The following is a 24,347-nucleotide window of genomic DNA, read 5'->3' as shown; positions in this document are numbered from 1 at the left end:
AACCCTATTTATAATAGCTATTGTAATCATTACCTTAGTTTGATTCCAATTAAATTCGTTTAAATACTATTCCAATTTCATTAATTTCATTAGCTTCTAACGTTTCACTCCTAAATTTTTCTTCTTTCAAAAGAGGGATAAGGTCTACACCTTCCATGTACAATCTTATCTCACTTTAAATACTATTATAATATTTTAATAGATTTGTTTCGTAACTTAATTTTATATAAGGTAACATATAAAATACAATGATGTTATTCTATTATTCTATAAAAGAAATTAAATTTATAATATATATATATATATATATATATATTATTGTTTTATATATATATATATATATATATATATAAAATTATTTTATCAAGATATTTACCATAGAATTTTGCTTTAAATTAAGTTTTTCTTTTCTTATATTTTATTATTATAATAAGAGTGATTATACATTATTTTTCATTAACATGTATCTACTCCTCAAATTATTTAATATTTTCTTTATAGAATATTCAATTATTTATATAATATAATTTGTTAGTAAAGAAATAATTAACTGAAGTTATTATTGTAAGCCCATTTTTTTTTCACTTCAGCTTATAAGTGATTGAGCCTGGCCTATTCGTAGGCCCAAGGCTAGGCCATAGGGGACCCCAATACCCCCTCTCCAGCCACTAATCCTTCACTTTGTTTCTTTTTTCAAAAATTTTCTCTTTTCCTTCTCACGGTGCTGAAGTAGGAGCTCTGCTAGGGCACAACTGGTTTTTCCCTCAAAGAGAATTGAACCCACCTCCACGTAAGTAGAAATCGAAGCTCAATCTCGTTTATGGTTCCTTTCACCTCTTAAGCTTGATTTCGTGTTGGTCCCAATCATAATCTCTCTTATTCTTGTCTGCTATGTTTCCAGCTTCTTAAAGCTGCTTTTGGTCTTGGAACTCCTCCTGCTACTTGTTTTCTTTCCCCTAAGCTCAACTTTACTCAAGGTAAGGGAAGCTAGGTCCTTTTTCGTATTTTGAAGTATGTGGTCTGTTTCTGCTTCTGTTGTATGCTTAAAATGATTTAAAAGTGTTTGTACTCGTATATGAATGAACTGTATGGATGTGCTTGGTTGTTTTTGGTGCTGTGTGCGTGAAACAGTGGGGGAGAACTGATATTCTCGCCCAAGCGAGCTCATCTCGCCTAGGCGAGAATTGCAGAAGCTCGCCCAGGTTCTACTCGACCATCTCGCTCAGGCGGAGAGTTCTTGTTCCGAGCGACGCATCATCTTGCTCAGGCGAGAACGGCTCGCCCAAGCGAACCCTCGAGAAAAACCTGGTGTTCTCTGCTTGAGTCCTCGTTCAGGCGAGAGATTTTTGGTTTAAGCGAAGAGTGGTCTCGCTCAGGCGAGAAGGTCTTGCCAAAGCGAGAGCTCGCAGAGTGCCACTATTAACGTGCTCGCTTAGGCGAAATAGCCTAGCTTAAGCGAGGTAGTCTTTGTCGCTTGGGCGACAACTTCTAGCTTAAGCGTCGCTTCTAGCTTAAGCGAGAGTAGTGCAGTTTGTGTGTTATTTTCCTGATTTTAGTTGTGGTGGGTTGTTTATCTTGGAAAGCATGAAGTATGTGAAAATGCAAGTGTTATTTAATTTGAATGAACTGAAATTTGTATGCTTGGATTGGTTTATGGCATGAAATTGATGGTTGGTGGTGTGGTAGCATGAGAATTGGATGCTTGAGAATAAAAGTGGTGATTATGGTATGAGGAACATGAGTTTGGTGTGAGATACGCGTAATTCCATGAGTCTTGGGGGAGATCTCATGGTGGTGTATAGTGTATATAATTAAGATAAGGATTCAAGTAAGGATTGCATCCCGAAACTCTAAAGGATCAGTTAGTCTCACATAGAACAAACTGATCCAAGTGGTGAAAGTAGTAGAAGGCCCTAGTCTTTGGCAGGATAATGACCTTAGATGCTTGAAGGCTAACCTTGTGTGTGGTAGGGTGAAACCCATTGGCAATGGCTCTATAGAGCAGTAGAGGTCACCACAAGTGCAAGCGTCCAGTGAATCCGATCTTATTATATGTATCCGGATAATTGAGTCATAGTGTTCTGCTTGTTTGCTATAACATGATTTTTTGCCTACTTTGTTGCATGCTTGAAACCTATTTTAAGTATTTGCTTGCTATAATATGAAAAAATAGCTTACCCTTTCATTTGTGTTTGTTCTTGTCTTACTTTCTCTTTTGCGATGATCACCTTATTGGTGGGAGCAGATGGGGGAAATCCTGAAGGTAGACTTGATGGTGGCAGTGATACAGTTTAGTTGGTCTGTTATATGTGGCTTTTAGAAGCAGTTTTAAGGCTTTGGTGTCTTTGTAATTCCTTGTTCTTGGAGCAACCTTTTGCAAATTGTTAAACCTTTTTAAATTATGTTCTGCTCATGACATTTTTTGTGTGCCTTAATATCTTTTAAACACTTGCATGGATGACTGTAACAATGAATTCTTATATGTATACTGTTCATTTGGTTGCTTTTTTATTATTATAATTATGTGATATTTTATTTTAGTAAATTTATTCTATTTAAATGGATGTCACAATTATATTAATACAATTTATTTTGTAAATTGAGCTACAACAACAGGTATAATAAAAACTACGAACATTTTTTTTATGCATAAAATGTTTTATTAATAAAGATCTTAAATCCAACGTAGTTTCTTTAAAATATATTGATTTGATCATAAAATTTTATAAAAATAGATTGTTAGTAATATATATTAATATGATTACTGGGGTTTTATTTTGGGATGTTACAAGTTTGATTTATATAACGTGTGTACTAGACATTTCTATCATAATCTAGTGAGTGCAAGTTAATCTAAAAAGTAACATAGGTCGGTGGTAGCGCATATAGTTACCATATGTTTGATGTGACAATATTCTTGGATATTCTATTTGGATTATGTAGGTGATCTAGATAAAATATGGTTTATAATTAATTGTCCTTTCACAATTAGGAATTTATTGGTTAGTTGGAAAATAATTCTACAACCTATTATTTACTAGTAGGTACACATTTTACATCAGTTAATATAATTGTAAGATTATTGGAATGACAAATATGTTTTTGTGTGAAATCATGATATTTTATATTCTTAGTTTTTTATAACATTATAATTATATGTATACTTATTGATGTTGCAATTGTGGTAATAGTGTAGGTCAATAGTGTCTAACTCACACAAAGTGGACATTTAAGTAGTGTCGAGTCGAAGGAGTTTCACGGTAAGTGTTTATAATTTGTAAAATTTTTATATAAATTTGACACTTATTATGCTTTAATTGATCATATTTTGTAAGTAAAGAATTCATTTTAGTTTATAATCACAGAATGAGGTATTAAAAAGAAGAAAAATAAGAAATTGATGAATTTTTGATGATTTTGTAGCAAATTATCGAAGAATTAAAAATGATGCACTTGAGCCCCAAAATTCACGGTTGAGCTTCAGTAAGGTAGTAAAAGAAGGATCCAAAACATGACTTTTGGAGCTAAGCCACCACAAAATGGTGCTTAGCACTTAAGGCGGTACCTGACTGAGTCACGAGAGATGTGTTCAACACGTAAGGCGGTGCATGACTGAGCCATAAGAAAATGTGCTCAACACTTAAGGCGGTGCATGAATGAGCCATGAAAGAATGAGATCGACACTTAAGGCGATGCATGACTGAGCCACAAGAGAATGTGCTCAACACTTAAGGCGGTGCATGACTGAGCGCCAAAAGTTGGGCTAAGCACTGCCCAAAAATTTCTATAAATAAAGACCTTGGGTCTTCATTCTAGGCACTGAGTGGAGGCTCCACAATGTAGCAATAGGATAGAATAGGTTCTGTGAGGCATGAAGGAGGTGCTCTTAGAGTAGATCTTATGTGAAAATGCTATTGGAATTGTATTGTAATATTCTATGAGTAATTAAACTCCCTCGTGCCCAAGTTTGATGTAATCAATTCTGATTCTATTCATTTCTACTTCTTGGGTATTTATCTTTGCTTTCATTCAATTGTTTGTGGTTTGATTTATGCTTAATGATGACTTGATCACTCATCTATTTAACTGGTTTAGATTGAGTTGGGAAATCAGTTTCAAACTGTGATTCAATCAAATTATCATACATGTACTAGATGCTCCATGGCATACTAGAGTGAATGTTGGAGGAGAAAGTCTTGCACATTAAAGCAAGGACTCATTCTACTAGGAGTTAAGGAATCACACCAGGTTTGGAGTCCTTAGGTTCTAGTGTATCAGGGATGAACCTATATCTACATAAAAAAAGTACTCTCAGGATATTGAATGATTTACATAATAAGTAAACAAGATGGTAGTAGTGTGGTACAAGAAGATGTGATGAAATCAATTTATAACCCCTACTTCACTCAATCTATCTAATAACTACTATCTAATTTTACTTGTACTCTTTATCACAAGTAAAAAAACCCAAAAATCAAACTACCAATATACTTGCTAAATCCCTTTGGATACGATACTTGCTGATACTACTACATACCAGTACACTTACTGGGAAATAGTTGTTGTGAAATAGTCATCACTCCACATGGTAGATAATATGATATGAAAGAGTATCATACTTAGGGAACTAATGGGATTAATTCTGTCATGGCTTGGTTTGGGAACATTGGCCTTGTGTGTTGAAACATCAATGGAGGAATTGCGAGAAGGCATGATAGGTGTAGAGTTTCATGAATCCATTCAATTCATTGGTCTTCCGAAAACATAATGTAGAATTATTTTTGTTGTTTGAGCAACATTAGGCTGATGGTTGTTTGAGACATTGGACTGAGCCATTTAGGCTAATACCTGGTATATGATTTGATGAATATGAATTGTTTGCACCTTTGGGATGAATTTTGTTAACTGGAATGTTTGGATAGAGCAATATGGTTTGATGTTGGATAATACATGTTTAATACTTAAGATGTGAGTTTCTATGTTGGACTTTGAAGAGAAGGTTCATTGAATGAGTAATTGAGAAGTAAAGATAAAGAGAAATGAGGAAGAATTGTTGATCTAATGAACAACTGATATTTAAATTTATTTTATATCCCTTCTTTAATTATAAATTATCTTTTCCTTATTTTTATTTAAATGTTTTAGCTTATCTTATAGTTCTTATTGGTGTGTTGTCTGTTTTTTTTTTCCTATAATGATCGTATGATAATACGTAATACGGTAGCAGCAGTAGGTGTAGATGAGACCAGTAACTTTGAAACTAAGACAAGACTTTGAAGACTAGATAATTGTATTTAAATAGGAGCATCTATAGTCTTTTAAGATGTTACATGTATGTAGGAAAAACTTCTTCATCTTCTGAAACTCTAAAATGTTATTGTGTTTTGTTTTAAATGGTCCTAATTGACATAGACATGGAATATATATATATATATATATATATATATATATATATATATATATATATATTTTTTTTTTTTTTTGTTTAAGATAATTTTAGAATAATACATAACTTCTTTTTTAAATAATTATAATTACTTATTGGCTTGAACATCTCCATTATGTTGTAGTTAATCTTTATTAACTGTTGTTCACATGTTACACCACAGGAAATAAAAGATTTAACCTAATTGATAACTTGGTAGAAACCATATATTTATTTAGAAATTTGATATCTCGTAAATAAATAAATAAATAAATAAATAAATAAATAAATAAATAAATATATATATATATATATATATATATATTATATATATATATATGAACAGCCATAATTCATATTCATAATGTAAGAATAAGAATTTAGAATTTTGGTAAGTCAAAGTATTTCAAATTCACGTAAAAGAAATAAATCATTATCAATGGTCTCAAAACCATCTGTATCAAGGAGACATAGAAAAGTACGTCAATTATATAAAGAATCACAAATAGATTTGGATTTATGGTTTGCATGTGTGAACAGGGGGGAAATATGTTGTTTTCGCCCAAGCGAACAACCCTCGTCTAAGCGAGAATAGCAGAAACTTCACCCAAGTTTCTGCTCAAGTTGTTTTGTTGTTCAGGCGAGAAACTCCAGTTTTGAGCAAAGGGCAATCTCGCTCAGGCGAGAACGTCTAGCTTAAGCGAGAACACTTATGCCGCTTAAGCGAAGACTTCTAGCTTGAGCGAGACTGATGCAGGGATGTGTTTTATTGTTTGATTTCTTTTATTATTTGTTGTTTTACTTCTCAAGAGTGTTATTCATGATGATGTGCATGTATGGTGTGGTGTTTGAGACTGTATTTTATGTGATTGGCATGAGATGTTAATGTTATGAGATAACATGTGGACTTGGTGTGGGAATTTCATGGAGAACATCCCTTTTAATGATAAAGTAATGTGTGTAGTGACTTAAGGATTCAAGTAAGGTTGCATCCTGACACTCTAATGAATTAGTCAGACTCATATAGAGTAGATTGTTTCATGTGGTGAGAATAACATGAGGTCCTAGTCTTTGGGAGGAGAATGACCCTAGATGATCATGGACTAACCTTGTGTGTGGTAGGATGAAATCCACCACAAGTGCAAGCAATAAGTGAATCTGATCTCACTACATGTATTTAGATAATTGAGTTAGAGGGTATTTTACTGTTTACTACATGCTTTGGGTGTTTATGGGTTTACCTGTTTGTAACCCGCGTGCTTATATATCAAAATCATTCTTTTTTTTATCCAGCTTACCCTTTCTCTCTATGTCTGTTTCTTGTTTGGTTTTCTTTTTGCAATGATCACCTATATGAGTGTGAGCAGATGCGGAGACCCCTGGTGATCATCATGATGAGGAAGATGTTGCGGTGTAGTTTAGCTATGTTGGATCTTGCTCGTTGTTGAACCTCTTTTGAAGAACTTTTTAATTGTAATTCCTTACTCTGATGAGCAATCCTTTTGCCAAACTATTTAGCATTTTAAGACATGTTTATGACATTGTTCTGAGATCTTTGGTATTTCCTTTTCATTATAGTTTTGGATAACGGTAAAAGATTGATTTTGATATTTTGATAACTGTGCATTTTGATATTTTCTTTATGTAATTGCTCAACTTTATATTATATTTATTTATATTATATTTATGTAAAGTTTTATTTATTAGACTTATCTATTAAATAGGATAAGAGAATAACTATAATAACTATAACGGTAGTGATAGTACCATGAAGTATTTAGGTTTGAGGGTGAGTTAAATTTTGCTTTCTTAATTAATTTGAAAAAGTTATTTTAGTTTTTCAAGTTTAAACAAAGCACAATTTTCTTTTTCAAACATTAAAGTGAAAAATTAAAATTAGGCCTATTTTAGTTCTAGACATTAAATTTGAAATAATAAATTTATAAATTATAAAATTTGAGAAATCAAAATGTTTTTTAAATTAAAAGCACTGATTTGAACTTCTAAAACTAAATTCTTAAAGTAAACTCATTTTTATCTACCACATCACCTATATTGAAAGGTAGTCTTTTTTTTTTTTTTTTTTTAATAGTTTGTAACATGAGATTCTAGATTTCTACAATAAGATAACACATAATGGAAAGTTAAAAAATATATATAATAAATTAATTACTTTATTTATTTCTCTATTTATTTACAAAAGTTAAATTTCATTCTTTATCTTTTAATATGTTTTATTTAATCTATCAGTTTTTTATTTTAAATCGATATTTTCTAATATTTCTCAGATAATGATGATGAACAATGTGAAAGGTAAAATTATGCTACATCTTGTCGACAAAGAAACACAATATGGAGGTTTCCCATAAAGTCAGAGTTTGGGAAAGAGAAAAATCATTAAAGTGAAGCGGTTGAAAGACGGAAATTGAAATATACAACATTCATTCTCATAACATTATAATCCGGAAAGCCTGACACGTAACTGTACTGTTCTGTATTTGTTCAGTATGGTTGTTACAAGTGTTGTCAGATTTGTTTTCTTTATATTTTGTAAATAAAACACAAGTAAAAAATAATAATAAATAGGTTTGTCTGAGTATATTTGTTTTAAATAGTTTTACAATTTTTTATTAAGAAAACTGTTATTACACATTTTTTAACCTAGTAAATGTAAAAATAATTTATATTTAGTGATTAAGTAAAAATAAAATAAAATAAAACATAAATACAATTATTTTAAAATTATCCTTAAAAGTTGATAATCTTCTATTATTTCTTTTGTAGTGTATAGAGTATAAATTATTTTGAAAACTAGAGCTCAAAACGTCTTTCACTCAGTTTAGTTATTTTGTCATTCTTATCAACTGTTTTATTATTATTATTATTATTATTATTATTATTATATACATTTATTCATTTACCTCAGAAGGATAGTCAAATTATTAGTTAACTTTCCAAGACTGTGCATCTAACATGGTGCATTTAAATGTAATAAGTCACTCTTTATAATTATTACCATGACATGTCTAAACTGTAACACATTATCACTAAATACTAAACAATAAATATATATATATATATATATATATAATTTTTTTTCTTCATATAATAAATATATGTCAGAGGATAATCAATTATTTATTATACAGAATAATATATATATATATATATATATATATTTATTTATTTATTTATTTATTTATTTAAAAAAAGTTGATTAAATAACATGATGTATTTAAATGTACTAAGTCACTCTTTACATTAAATTAATAATTATTACCATGACATGAGTAAGTAATAATTATAAGTACCATTCAAAATATTATGATTACCGAGTATGAATTCATACAACCACACACTACTTCTTCTTTTGTTAATATTTATTTATTTTTAAACTATTGGATATATAATATTTTATACAATCTCATAATTTATGAAGAAATTATTATTATTATTTTTATTATTAACTGATAAATAAATCTAAGAGAGAAATAATTTAAATAGAAAAGTAAAACAGGAAAGGTGAGAGATTTGTTAAATATAAGTGAAAGAATATAACTTTACAAGTATGATCTATTAAATTATGTGTTACAATATAATTTTGTACAATTAACCCACAAAACTCTGACAACAAAAAAAAACAACTAGCGTTTTACTGGTTTTGTAATAATCATCGTCTGTTATTATTCAATTCCATGTTATTATTCAAGGTTAAGGTGACAAATAGTTTTTATACACTGTTTTCTCGCATAAAAGAATCAATATTTACTTCTCATATATTTTTTTAATGTTTTAATTTTTAAGAGTTAATTTTAGTAAAGTTCCAAAATTAAGGTGAACTTTTAAAAATATTTACATAAAATAGGTTGGATTTAACATGATAAAAAAACACTGTAAATTATTACTTAATCACTTCTTTGTAAGTTCTTTAATAAATTTAGTCAAGTAAATAAACTGAATAAACTACGTTGGAAGTTACATTTGTTGAGAATATATAATATATTATTAAAAATCCATTTAATCTATACCAAAAACGTAATACAAATAAATGAATAGAATAATGTTTAAAATACTAATGTTACTTAGGGGTGAGTCTAAATTACTAACAAAAGTATTAATGAATGTGAGATCTTAGATAAACTCTTGTATATTTATTACATTTTCTTTTTGCCTTGCACACCATCTCTCAATTGATTTTAAAAACAATTATAGTGTTGTCATTGATCCAACTTGACAACTAGAGAAGAAATACGAGGTTACTTGAAAATCAGTGAAGTTAACTGGTGTTTTTGTTGGATCTATAATCATAACCAAAATTTATTCTACTTTCATTTCTTTCTTACATAACAATAAAAATAAAAATATTATTATTATTATTATAAAAATTATTATTATTATAAATAGAAAGATCTTGGGTTTTATACATACCTTGGATTTTTTCTTCTTCACCATCACAACCTCTTCTTCCCCCTCTCTCTCTCTCTCAAACCCTAATCCTGGATCTTCCTTTGTCCCTCTTTCTCTATTTGTCTTTAGCTTCGGCAACAGGATCAGGTACATGACTCTTTTTGTTTTCAATGGTCTCAACTGTATTTTGATTTCTTTCATCTTATTTGTGTTGTTGAATTTGACTCATGAGGTATGAAAATTCCATTGATTTTGCATGGTTACGCTGAATCCAGATTTGGATTGCTTTTTGTTCTTGATTCATTGCTTTGTGGATTGATTCAAATCGATTAGCAATTGGGATGCTGAAAAGATTGTCTTGTGCCGCATGCCTGATATAATTCAGGTCCTGGATCTTATGATTATGTTACTGAATTATGCGTTCTCGACGTTCTCGACTTTCTCGGTTGCTAGGAATAGTTGGGATTGGTGATTTTTGAAAATTGAGTTTTGCTGTGTTGTGTTTGACGTTTTTCTAGATAAACTAATTGTAATAATGAAATTGTCTGTAGTACTCTTAGTTTTGAGTTTGATTTGTTGTTTCTTTTCTTTCTATTTAGGAATCAGAGTGTTGAAATGGAAGAATTTGATGTTGGGTATGGGTCCAATTTCTTCTTCTCATGGAAGTTTCTTAACAATAAATATTGGTACAAGTTTGGATAGTCTTTGAATTGTTTCACGTTTTATGTAGGTTTCATTAGGAATCTTGTAGGGTTGTTAAAATCCCGATATCATGTGGGATGTGGAATTGAGAAAGATTTGATCAATTGTTGCAATGATGTGATTGGCAATGGAGTAGGTATTTAATTCATTTAAGATATATTCATTGTTTTCTGAGTCATAAATTTGAATATACTGGGGGAGCATGGAGAAATCATCTGATGTTAGCCAGTTGGATGCTGATGTTCTTTTACCACCTCGGAAGCGTCTTCTTGCTGGATTGAAGAAACAGGGTTCGGATAGTGATGCTACTGCCTCACCATCTCCAGTTGCTGCTTCTTGTGTAACCGATGTTGCTTCCCCCTCATCATCATCCTTTTCATCTGAATTTGAGGCCCGGCTGAAGCATTTGTTAACTTGTCATTCAGATAACCCTAACCTTACACCTGAGGAGGTTGTGGAGGCCTCAAAAGCTGCAGCAATTGCTGCGACTAAAGCTGCAGAGGCTGCCAGAGCAGCAGCTGAAGAAAAGGCTGCAATAGCTGCGACGGCAGTAGCTGCAGCCAAGAGGGCTTTAGATTTGGTTGCATCTTTCTCCGAGGAGGCGGCAAACAAGGAAAGAAATCTGAAAAAGAACAAGTCAAAGAAGCATCTCCCAGTTCAACTGTTGTACAAAAAAAACCAGCCAATTGAAAATTGTAGGACAGACGAAGAATTAGCCCGTAAGTTACATCGAGCCATGAACAGTTCTCCAAGAATCTCTAAGAATTCTCCAAACTCAGACTCTAAAGGTAGTAAACATAAGAAGCCAAGAAGCTCTTCAAGTTTTGAAATGACAGAGGGATCTGAATCTGGTGTGGCACTTGGACATGATTGCTTATCTTTGAACAACGAGCATGCAGTAGCTGGCAAGATTGATTCTGAAGGATCCATCCAAGAGGTAAGCTCAAGTAAGAAAGATAAGAGAGGGGTGAAATATTATAGATCAAGCCAATTAGAGATAGATAATGGGGAAGCAGAGTCGAGTCAATCAAAAGGGAAGAACTGTGAAGAGTCATCTCCCATAGGTAAGAAGAGAGGAAGGGTGAAGCTAAAAAAGTTACCCTTAAGCATTTGCACCTCGAAAGATAAGGCGCTGCCAAAAGAAGAAATAAGAGCCAGAAGTTCTCCATTGACTGGAATGAACACCGGCAATAATGCTGTTGATAGTATGCATTTGTTTACAGTTGAGTCATCCACTGACAGAGCGTTGCCTATTGAGGCTACGTCAATGTGGAAATGCCAAGATTTCAAGGCACCGGCTTGTATCAAACAAAATAAAGCTGTGCAGTCATAAAATTCATATATTACAATGGAATGACCATGTGCTACTGTGATAGATGTTGATAGCTGAGGTAGGAATCATGATGCTTCTTTTTTACAATATGGAATTTATCTTTTTTGTTCATTTTGGTTTTGTAATGGATTTGTACTGATTAAATGTAAATTTAGATTTAGTTGCTTGCTATACATCTTTCAGTTCAAAGTTGTGCTACTTTAACTGGCAGGAAAGCTTGAATTTAAAAAAAAGGAGGATCCAATGAATTGATCAGCTTTTTCATTGTGCTGCTTATTTCTGCTCCTCATTTCTGTTGGAGAATAAAAAGTGAAGACCTGGTGGTTTTTTATTTATACTCTCTGTTATGCTGTTTATTTTTTTCTATATTCAAATTGTGTGAATGAAATGCTGACAGTTTTTTTCCCATTTGCTGCTTTAATATTGAAATATGGATTATCTTGGCATTAAAAGTTTAGAAGTTACGTACTGAATTGGTAGATTATTACTTTCCTGGCATTAAATGAAGGTAAGTTATGACTAAGTTGTTACAAATGATATTATCTTCATTTCAAATAACTATCTCTTGTTTAAGAGCATGATGTACATATTTTAAAAAAATAATTAATTGTATCAAAGAAAATGATAAAATAGTCTTCTTTAACTGAAATACTGTTACTTTAATCTAAGTGTTTCGAATGTATCTAAAAAGTGTATAAAGAAACGTTTACTGATCTAATCCTTTGTATTCTGAGTCACAGATACTTGTCTTGACAAAGAATATTATACAGAACAAGAATGTCAATACTTCTTTTAATTGGTTGAGCATTATAACTTTGACCACACAACAACCTATTAATTTTCTTCATCAATCAGAATGTGTTATAAGGATGCATATGCATCTTTATATTTTATCCTAGGAAACAATTATTTCACACTGAACATACATTTAATATATATTCTTTTGTTAAGTTTAATCTCATCAACATCTCAAATTTATATTTAGCCATTTAAATCTAACCTTACTCCAAAAACAAAAGTGGATTAAATAAATAAAATGTAATTTTTTTCTAAAACTTATTTTATCTATATAGTCTATTGTAGCTATACTTACGCGATGAGCTCAACTTGAGTAATACATTAATTTATTCTTCTAAAATTAAAATGGGATCAATATCCTATTGAAAAAAATGTTATTCGAACTCTCAACGTTATCTACCATCATTGATTGTAGTTTCTAATATCAAATTTTGATCCTAGAAAGTTAGTGTATTTTTCAGTTAAAACAGTTTTGCGTTGATTGAGTTTGAAGTTAAAATCACCCTCAGCTAAATAATGTTTAAATATTGTGTTGGTTGACACAGATGGAAAACTAGTTAGGCTTTATTTAGATCCAATCTCAGAGTATATTTTTCAGAACTTTTATATTAAAATATAATTTTTGAATATAAAACATTGAAGACTAAGATAAATTATCATTAAGGATCTTGACTTAAGATTTTTTAAGACTATAAATTTATTGTCAAAAAAGGTGAAAAGAGGTAATGTGGTGTTTAAAATTGACATTTTCAAAGCATTTGATATTCTCAGTTGGGATTTTCTGACTCAAGTGTTAAACTGTTTTTTTTTTTTTTTTCATGAAATGTTTCTTCTTAGATTTTGGAGATTCTTAAATCTGTTAATTTATCTATTAGGATTAATGAGAGTTTTGTTGGCTTTTTCTTTCGTGGAAGAGGTGTTAGATAAGGAGATTCGTTTTCTCTTTTTTTTTTTTTTTGTTTGGCTGAGGAGGTTCTTAGTAGAGGGATTACTCAATTGGTTCATTCTAAACAGATTTTTCCTATTACTGGTCCAAGAGGTTTGGAGCTCCTTTTCCATGTTCTTTATTCATATGACATCTTTGTTTTTGCAGTGGGAATAATAGATCTTCAAGGACTCTAATGAGGTTTTTAAATGAATATGGTGCTGCATCTGATCATATTCAATACAGAAAAGAAGACATTTTCAATATTGTCGAATCATCTTTAACTCTCACCAAAAGAGTTGAAAATGTTTTAGCTTGTAACAGAGGAGTAATTCCCTTGGTGTTCCTATATTCATTGGTGCTCATAAGTCCAATTTTTTTCAACCTTGGTGGATAAGATTAGAAATAAATTGACCTAGTTATTCATTATGATGGAAAGGGTTTAATTGGTGAACTTGGTGGTTGCTCGTATCCTCTCTTATAACTTTCAAGTTTATAAATGATCAATGAATATGCTTACTCAAATCGAGAAATGGGTCAGAAATTTTATATGAACCGAAGATATTCAAAAGCAATGTCTAGTAACTGTAAGTTGGTGGGAATGATAATGGTTTAGTGGTTAGATGAAAGAGAAAGAAAGGAAAGGTCGTAGATTTGAAGAAGGTTGGCTAACAATTTGAAAAAATAAGTCTGGTTTGGTGGGTTTAGAAGGGATGGTGGGAGAGATTGTGGGTTGAATCTTTTCTTCTCGGTGAAGATTGCATGGAATTAATTTAATTAAATTGATTTTTTCTTCCCGTGAAGGTTGCATGGAATGGATTTAATTGGCAATATGTTTCATCATTTTCTTCTTTGTGTGATTTTTCATTTCTTTGGTGATTGAAGACAGGGACGTGGCTAATTGGATGTTGGAAGATTTTGGACTATTGATTCAAAAATATGCTAGTGGTAAAGTTTGATCTGGTAAGGTTTATCCTGTCTGGTAAAACTCTTGTTCTTTGGAAGTTACTTCGTAATAGAATGTCGATTAATGATGTTGTCCATTATAGCGAGTATTTTTATGCTCTTTGTGTTTCTTATGTAGATAGAATGTAGAGTCTCTTTCTCATCTCTTTTTTTGAATGTGATATGGCTGATGAGGTTCTGGTTGTAGCTGCAACAAATTTCTCAAATATAACTTTTGATGATGAAGATGTTGATACCAAAAAAGTATTTAGAGTTTGGCTTTTTTTTTTTAAAAAATTTTGTTTGTCCTTCAAACAAGATATTCACAATGATTTTTTATTCAACATGGAATCTACCTTCAAAGAAGTTAAAAAGGAAATTATACCAAGTTAAAATTAAACTCGAACGTAAATAATAATAATAATAATATTCATAAATAAGGAAATATTAATCAAAATAAATAATAATAATAATTATATAACAATAAAAATAAGATAAGAATATGGATAACAAAATATTCATAAAGTTGAAAAACAAATAAAAATAATAATAACAATATAGAACAAAATTATAAATGAAGGAATGAATAGAAATAGTCTAGGTTGAGGTATACATAATGTTGTACTTAGAGAAAACATTTTCACTGTACAAGATAAAACAAAATTATTTGCACTTTTCTCCTAAAATAGAACAACTCGTTAGATCGATCAAGTGCAATGAAAGATCTATGAACACTATTAAACTCTAAACCCTAAACCTTATAAACACCACTATTTTAAAAAATAATGTACAGAAGAAGACATAACACTCTTTTGAGTTGTAGTGTTTGTTATATTATGTATTTTCCCATACAGATAGGTGATATTTATAGATAGAAAAAAGAGACTTAAGAGTAAATTATAACAATATGATTTTAAAATAAAATAATATGTAATCAATAAAATAAGGATAAAAAACCGTTTACCCATAACTAGGATTTACCTCTAAAATTAATATTGCATAAAAGATAAGTAACACCAAAATTTTATTTTAATTATTTACTTTATAAATTATATTAAATATTTCCAACAACTGCATAATTTAAGAAATAAAATAAAATAAAATATATTATCTTTTAAAGCAAAATATGTATTTCAGTGTAAAGAACCTTCTAGGTTTGAGCCTTACACCTAATGCTTATAAACTTCAACTCGAGAAGATGCAAAAACTCAATTGTTTTGAACTATATCTTCTATAATTGGGCTTTAGTAAATAACACATACAATATTGATGTTCATTTTAGGTTATAATCAGTGGGTGCATGTTACGGCCTTGTGCATGTATCTTGTTTCATGAGTGTCCCTTAGAGACCTATCCAAGTCTGATAATGGCGGCCCCACCATCACACTCACTAGGTAAACTCTTAAACGATGATTTGTGACTCACACCCCTACAATAATCGTCATTGAATTTATTAAGAGGTATTTTAAAATTTAAGCATAATAATGCACATATCTCAATCTAATTATTGCCAATATTTATAGTGCACATCACCATAAGAATGACACATAATATTCACTCATATCATTTGGTGTCCTTTAGTCAATAACTACTTCTTTATTGTCTATTGAACTCCATTCTATGAGATTGTCATTCATGTGGTGAGTGTTCGCTGTTGTAATTAATTTGTGAGTTTTAATCTCATTGTCCTTAAGGACTCAAATACTTGTTAATGCATCAACCTTTGTAAGCGAATCTGCAATATTTTTTTATATCGTGACAAAGTAAAAAAAAATAATATCATGAGTAATAAGTTTCTAATATGTCTTACTCTCATATATCTTTTTTTAATAAATTTTTGCTATATTATATATATATATATATATATCAACTTGACTATCACTAGGGGTGGGCAAAGTTAATTGTATTGTACTAAACTATGGATTAACTATACTAAATTAAACTAAAATAATTGAACCAATTTCAACAAAGTTTGAACTGAACTATTATACAATTCAGTTTAAGAAAACTGAACTTCTACGGATTAAGTTCAGTTAACTGTGGGATAATTGAAACTGCTGTCCAACTTGCTCTGTTGTTACAAAACACATTTCATTTACATAGATGTGTGCTTCTGTAAAGTTCCATTGTGCACAATTTTCTCGATGTATGATTTGTCAGTGGAAGTTGAATAGAAGTGTAGCGTCTGTCAGGTGATAAATCAAAGATCAAATATTTAGTTTTTAAACTTTATTAATTATTCAGGTTAGGATTACCTCAAGGCTGAAATTATAACATAATGCATTTTGTAGTATTTATCTTATACTGCCATAGACTAACCTCTAATCAACATGGTTTATCTTATACTATTTTGACATCAAAGAAGTTTTTATTAAAATATTTCTTTTAAAAAAGTAATAAATTCTCTTAACCATCTCTTCTACAGTATGCTAATTTAATTATATTTGTTTTAGGAGACTTAACTTGTATTTTATATTTAACATAAAAAATATTTGTTTAAATTAATTTATTAAAGTAATATGTGTAAGGTTTAAAATGAATAATTTTTAGTTGAATAAACCACAAGATAAAATTTGTCTAATTATGCAAAATAAATAAAAAATCAAATATTATTTCAAAAATTTAACAAAATAGTGAAAAACACATTGAAATGGTTAAAAAATAGTACAGTTCATAAAACAGTTCAGTTTATAACGGTTCAGTTCAGTTCATATTATAGTGCAGTGCAGTTTAGTACAATTCAATTCAATTTAGTTTGTTAGAAAAAAAAATAGTTCAGTTCAGTTCATCTAAACTGTTTCTCAGTTCAATGCAGTTCAGGTGAACTATTTTGTAGTTCAGTGCAATTTTTAATGGTTCAGTGCAGTTCAGTACAATTTGGTCAGCCCTAACTATCACAATGCAATATGAGGTATGTCTCAATAAAAATAGTATATACAACAAGAATCTTTGCTTCCGTTGTACATCATGCAACAATAGTTTTCTTAGCCGCAGTGACGGATCTTGACCACTAATTTTGGAGAGTCAAAATAATATTTTTAAAATTTATATGTTTTATCACTATCACTAGTACAACAAAAATAAATATATAATTTAATTATATCTATAAAAGAAATCACATATATATAATAGATTTTTCTCTGTAAATTTAAATTATTGAACCCATCAATAATTAAGCCAAAACATACATCTTTTTTCAATGTAAATAATTATATTGTATACAAAAAATTTATCTTCTATTTTATTTCACAATCTTGTTTAACAAAAAAAAAAATCTTTTTGTTTAAGTAAAATGTACTTATTCTTGTTAAAGATTGCTATAGCTCAAAGATGATTGATAGATTTTTAAAATTTGAATAATAAAGAGTATTAACAATAAAATACTAAAGTTAAAATTTTAAATTAATTTTCTATTGAATATGATATTAGCAATTTAGTTATGAAATTACTAATTAATCATAAGTGAATGAGTAAAAAGGTGTTAATAAATAGTTTTATCCTTTTTAAATTCATTAAATAATTAAATTTTACCTATAATTAAATTATTTTTTTAAAAATCATAAATATATTATAAATTTTAGTTAGTAACCTATAAAAAAAATATTGGGAGTGAGGGCCATGGCCCCCTGTGGACCAACTAAGGTCCACCCATACTTACCCGATTTTCATGATACTCGCCTCCATTCTAAGTAAACATGACTAATAGTTGATTTTTTGTCTTCAGAATCAAAATTAAATTTGCATTAATATATTAACATTTGCAAGACGTTCCATATTATGAAATATTTTAAATATGGTTCTCTTTTCATTCATAACTCATTAGAAGTTTTATCACAGCCTTTATAAGGAATTATGTTCAAAATAGCAAGCGAAATATAATGTTTCACCTTATATAATTTTAGGCAAGTTAGAACTTGAAGTATAACATTTATATCAAACAAAAGCATTTTATTTTTCCTTTCACTATACCATTAGATTGACATTATATGAAGATGTTAGTTAATGAATAATACCATAAATTTCACAAAAATCACTCATTTATAAAGACATATATTCATCAATTTCCTTTTTAATTAATTTTGTACCTCTAAATTTTATATTTTGAATAATCTCTAACCAAACTTCTCACCAATTGTAATAATAATATGTCATATATCACAACTTTCGAATTTGTAATAATCAAAAGAACTATTAAATATTTTATTACAAGATAAATGTATAACACTTAACTCAAACAAACCATCACAAATATACCATTTACCAACAAAAACACTAAAAAATACTTAGTAATAAACAAAATATTTTATTTTTATTTTTGGTATAAACAAAATAAATTTTTATTAGCATACACATTAATATTATCCACATAAACCAATTGTTTGAATTAAAAACATAATTTAACTAAGGGTTAATGACATGATACCTTTCATATTAGAAATCATATGTAACATCTATAGTAATAGCATAAACTTCAGGCTTGTAATTAAACCGAAAAAGTCTGAACAAACTTTAAAAATAAAAATGATGTTTTCTCAACACAAATATACATAACCAAAACATAAAAAAATAATTTAATAATTTTTTAGGCTTATGTTTTAAACATCGAGTATAATCAAACTATGAAGGAAGTAATTTTGAAATCATAAAAGTAATAAGTATGATGTCAAGTAAAACAATTATTTTTATTTTCATTTAATAAGGAAAATTTTTAAATTCATGAATTTGATAAAAAACATATATTAATAATTTCAAATTCAACTATTTTTCACAAGAATATTTACATAAAACATTACAAGAGACTCACATTTCAAATTAAGTGATTCCCATTACTTAATACCAGTCTAGTATAATAAATCATTTTATAAATATGATTAGACAATATGTCCATCAAATATGTATATCTGAAACATCATAACATATTAATTAGTAGCTCTATATATAAAAATAGAAAAGTATAATCATATTTCAATAAGCCAACATTTTATTTTTTGTTATTTGTAGAAAAAGGAAAGTTTATCCATAATTTTTTTAGATATACTTGAAAATACTTAATCATATCCATGACAAACACATTACATAACATCATCTCTAACTTTTGCAATTAAAACAAATAATCATGAATGAAGTAAAATAAAAATACTTTTCTCTCTAAGAATGTTAGGAAAATATTAATGAAAATTTTGATAATAATTATATAATAATAAGAATGAGACAAATATATGGATAACAAAATTATAAATGATGTAAGTAATAGAAATAGCTTGGGTTGAGACATGCATAACATTGTTCTTAAAGAGAAAACGACTCCACTGTACAGGACAAAACAAGGTTATTTGCATTTTATCCCAATATACTACAACTCGTTAGATCAATCGAGTGCAGTAGTGAAGGATCTTTGAACTTTATGAATATCATTATTTTAAGAAATAGTATAGAGAAGAAGATGGAAACTCTTGTGTGAGCTGTATTGTTTGTTGTGTTGTGTATTTTATCCATGCACATATGTGGTATCTATAGATAAGAGAGGATTAGAAGTCCTCACATCGACTAGAGATAAGACAATTTCATAGTATATAAGTGAGGTACAAACCTCACCTTACAAGGTGGTTTTGTGAGGTTGAGTTAGGTTTAAAACTCACATTCTACCATGGTATCAAAGCCTTTGTTTAAAAAATAAAAACGCTTATCCTAATGAGATTTTTTGGATATTATATAATTTTAAAATAAAATAATATGTAGTCAATAAAATAAATGTAAAAAATCATTTATAAATAAATAATATTAATCTCTAAAATTAATATTGCATAAAACATTAGTAAGAACCAAATTTTATTTTAATTTTTTTTTAAATTATATTAAATATTTGCAAGGTACAATTTTTCTCTAAAGTTATCCTCTTTATTGCTTAATTAAGCGCTCATACCATCGTCAAACAATGATAAACACACTAAAGCTAATCATACCACTTAAGTGGTATTGCACTTTGAGAACAATGGTTATCAATTCTTAAAGAATTCAACAAGACTAAGACCTAAGCGTATTCAAATCTATCCTATATATCAATCCTGTTTATAATTAATTCCAAATGAATTACTATTTTTATACACAAACACACACACACACACATATATATATATATATATATATATATATATATATATATATATATATATATATATATATATATATATATATATATTAAAAAAAACTTTTAACGTATGTTATTATTAAAGGTTTGACATTAATGCGGGAATAATATAGATTACTTTTTAAAAAATATTTACCAATATTTTTCTTCACCGAAATTATGAAAAATTAATATACAATATAATAATACATGACACATATTTCAAATAAATGTGTAAAATATAGAAAATACGATACTTCGTACCTTCACATGCGTACTAATTTAAATGTAATACTCCGTACATTTAAACAATCATTTTGATGATTATACGCAGAATAATACCTTCTTTTACCTAAATTTACAACCCTTACAATTAAAAATCTTTCTGTGACACTTCTATAAATCCAACTGAATTCCATATAATTCACTAAATCCCGAACATCAAATCACAAATTTGATCAATTTACTTTGATATCTTCTCGATGATGTAATATAGTGGTTAATTTACAAAATGGAATTAATTTACTTTTTTATTTATGTAATGGGGTTGAGTTTATAAAATATTATAGAATAAGGTAAAGTCTTGGTAGGTATGACGATTTCAACTCTTTATTTTTTTTTTAAATACTTTTTCATAACTTTTTCTTTTACTTTTTAAAATTTTAAGTAATTTATATTAATCGAATGATTCAAAAATTTAATAAAATAAATAGTTTATTAATGTTATAATTATTCTTAATATTTGAATTAGCTTAATTAAATATAGTTATCTGTACTAATAGAATGACTAATTAAAAAGTTTATTATAATAAGACTAAATATAATTCTTAAGTAATATTAAAAATCAGTAAGCAAATAAATAATACAAAATGATACATCATTATTTATATGGGCAATTTTCCTGATTGATACATTCTTTTTAATTTTCCTCAAATTCTTACTTAATAATATGAATCACTACAACTTTTCTTTATTTTATTATTTTCGTCATGTATTTAATTAATTTAATTAATTTTAAATATTAATTTAAATAAAAATTCAAAAAATATAATAAAATAAAAAGTCACTTTATTTTAAACAAAATTAAAAATGATGTTGGCATAATAAATATTATTTTTAACTAATGTTTTCTATCACTTAAAAAAAACGGGCTAAACTAAAGTCATCATGCGTGACACAACTTCAAATTCTTTTTCTTTTGTAAGTAAAATTGTCATTCCTACGAAGATTTCACTCTATTCTCTAATATTTTAAAAATTCAATCCCATTGCATAAATAAAAAAATAAATTCATCCACTTTAATAAATTAACTTTAATATAGTAGCATGATAGAGTTATGTTATGGATATTCTCTGAACTTAGGAAGAATTATAGTTATTTTCCAAACTAAGGGAGTATAACGAGTCATTATAAAAATTAGTCTTATTCATTACATCAAATTTTCTCTAAACACAAATTATAAAACAAAATCAATAATTAAAGAGTTGTTAGTTATCTTCCTATTATATAGAATGGATTTCGAAATAGAAACATAATAAAAATGGATAAAAAAAAAGGAAAACTTTTCCATTAGAATTATCCAACATTTTTATCTTCATGTTATTATCTTAATTATGTATAGATTGATTCAAATACGATTTAATCTTGAGATATAATGATATCTATTATAATGTTAATTTCATCCAAATTATATATAGAGAGAGAGATTTAATTTAATTTAATTTAATTTAATTTAAATTCAAGTTTAAAGTATATGAAGAAGGATGAATTAATTTGATCCAATTAAAGAATCTTGGATTACAAATCCGATCTATGAAGAGTGATGCGTGTTTTGTGTTCCTCACCCAACAAATCTGAAGCTGACAATAAGACACCAGAGAATGGCCATTTTCCCACCTTAGTATTCCACAATTCAATTTATATATTTACTATATTAGCATTTGCGAACCTTGACTTAAGGTCACAACCACACCTCATCGCTACACAAAATTTCTCATTCTTCCACCTTCGTTTCCCTTTGCAGGCTCTTGCTTCTTCTGCACCCATCGTCCTCCATTTGCAGAAGAACCACCACCTTCATTCCTTGTCCAAATGGGGTTTCACGGTGCTGAAACCCCACGAGAGGACGTGCCTCTTCTCTCGGATGCACCCCGTCTCTCCTCAACATTCAAGACCTTCGCCAACATCTTCATATCCATTGTGGGTTCTGGCGTGCTCGGTCTCCCTTACAGCTTCAAGAAAACGGGTTGGGTCACGGGTTTGCTCATGCTCTTCCTCGTCGCCTTCCTCACTTACCACTGCATGATGCTCCTCGTGCGCACTCGCCGCAAGCTTGAATCCAACAAGGTGGGCTTCCCCCATCTCAACTCTTTCGGTGATTTGGGGTACGCCATTGGAGGCCCTCCTGGCAAACTTTTCGTTGATGTCATGATAGGGCTTTCTCATTGCGGTTTCTGTGTCGGCTACCTTATTTTCATCTCCACCACGTTGGCCAATCTCGCCGGTGACACCTCAACATGGTCTTCTTTTCTGGGTTTGACGCCAAAGGTCTTGTTTCTGTGGGGTTGTTTCCCCTTTCAGCTCGGCCTTAATGCTATCCCAACTTTGACCCTTTTGGCTCCCTTGAGCATTTTCGCTGATGTTGTTGATATTGCGGCCAAGAGTATGGTGATGGTGGACGAAACGTTCGTGTTCATGAAGAATAGGCCTTCTTTGGAGGCCTTTGGGGGTTGGTCCGTGTTTTTCTACGGCTTAGGGGTGGCAGTGTATGCGTTTGAAGGGATAGGAATGGTTTTGCCGTTGGAATCAGAGGCGAAGGATAAGGAGAAATTTGGTGGGGTTTTGGGTGCGGGAATGTTTGTGATTTCTCTATTGTTTGCAGCGTTTGCTGCTATAGGTTACTTTGCTTTTGGTGAAGAAACTCAAGGGGTTATCACTACCAATCTTGGACCAGGTTTGGTAAGTGCTTTGGTGCAGTTGGGTCTCTGCATCAACCTGTTCTTTACTTTTCCTTTGATGATGAATCCGGTGTACGAGTTGGTTGAGAGACGTTTGTGTGATTCTAAGTACTGCTTGTGGTTGAGGTGGTTGTTGGTGTTGGGGGTGAGTTTGGTGGCAATTTTGGTGCCTAACTTTGCAGATTTTTTATCATTGGTTGGTAGTAGCGTCTGTGTGATTCTTAGCTTTGTGTTGCCAGCTACGTTTCACTATTTGGTGTTCAAAGAAGAGATGAATTGGAGTTGTCTGGTTTCTGACGGGGCAATTGTGGTTTTTGGGTTGGTTATTGCAGTCACAGGAACCTGGTCTTCGTTATTGCACATGCTTCGCTAAACAACACAAAAACTCTCTTCTTCTTACTAAATACTACGTACTTAGTCAACAGTTTCATAAAACAGAGGCAGTTTCTTTTTTGGATGGAGAAATTTTTGAGTTGCTGAGATCATTTTTAATGGATGTGCTTTTTAAGGGTTTTTCCATTAATACAAATATTATTTTAACACAACCTTGTACACATTTTTTTAAAATTAAAGCGAGCTGGTTTTAGAAACCCTACTATTATGAGGTTTCTAGGTGAAATATCAATGAGTTCATTTTGGTTCGTAATTGTGTACTGTTTACTTAAATTATTGATCATAGTAAACCAACTTTGTAAAAGGTTTGACTTTTCTCTCAAAGGGTAAACATG

The 24,347-nt window shown here is 29.7% G+C and overlaps 2 protein-coding genes and 1 long non-coding RNA gene across 6 annotated transcripts; all 3 read left to right on the top strand.

Annotated features, from left to right (window-relative positions):
• The first annotated feature begins 702 nt into the window (after window positions 1-702).
• LOC114175910 lies at window positions 703-3,916 on the top strand. Its single transcript, XR_003602943.1, has 4 exons — window positions 703-790; window positions 902-977; window positions 3,192-3,260; window positions 3,424-3,916. It is a non-coding gene; the product is annotated as an uncharacterized LOC114175910 (long non-coding RNA).
• Window positions 3,917-9,711: 5,795 nt separating this feature from the next.
• On the top strand, window positions 9,712-12,202 carry LOC114178298. 4 transcript variants are annotated; one of them, XM_028064123.1, is made up of 4 exons: window positions 9,836-9,979; window positions 10,108-10,217; window positions 10,432-10,467; window positions 10,563-12,202. In XM_028064123.1, the coding sequence occupies exon 4, from the start codon at window positions 10,737-10,739 to the stop codon at window positions 11,865-11,867; it is 1,131 nt and encodes a 376-aa protein (XP_027919924.1). In that variant the 5' UTR covers window positions 9,836-9,979; window positions 10,108-10,217; window positions 10,432-10,467; window positions 10,563-10,736; the 3' UTR covers window positions 11,868-12,202. The 4 variants fall into 4 exon arrangements, with proteins under 4 accessions (XP_027919922.1, XP_027919923.1, XP_027919925.1 ...); XM_028064122.1 differs by lacking the exon at window positions 10,108-10,217 and having other exon boundaries at window positions 9,736-9,979; XM_028064121.1 differs by lacking the exon at window positions 10,108-10,217 and having other exon boundaries at window positions 9,712-9,979; window positions 10,432-12,202.
• A 10,371-nt stretch (window positions 12,203-22,573) lies between these two features.
• LOC114177604 (amino acid transporter AVT3C-like) lies at window positions 22,574-24,347 on the top strand. The gene has a single exon (XM_028063018.1). It carries the CDS (start codon window positions 22,754-22,756, stop codon window positions 23,990-23,992), a length of 1,239 nt encoding a protein of 412 aa, XP_027918819.1. The 5' UTR covers window positions 22,574-22,753; the 3' UTR covers window positions 23,993-24,347.

This window comes from Vigna unguiculata, chromosome 3 (assembly GCF_004118075.2).
Source record: "Vigna unguiculata cultivar IT97K-499-35 chromosome 3, ASM411807v1, whole genome shotgun sequence".
NCBI classification, from domain to species: domain Eukaryota; kingdom Viridiplantae; phylum Streptophyta; class Magnoliopsida; order Fabales; family Fabaceae; genus Vigna; species Vigna unguiculata.
This window is presented reverse-complemented; position numbering and strand designations above follow the sequence as displayed.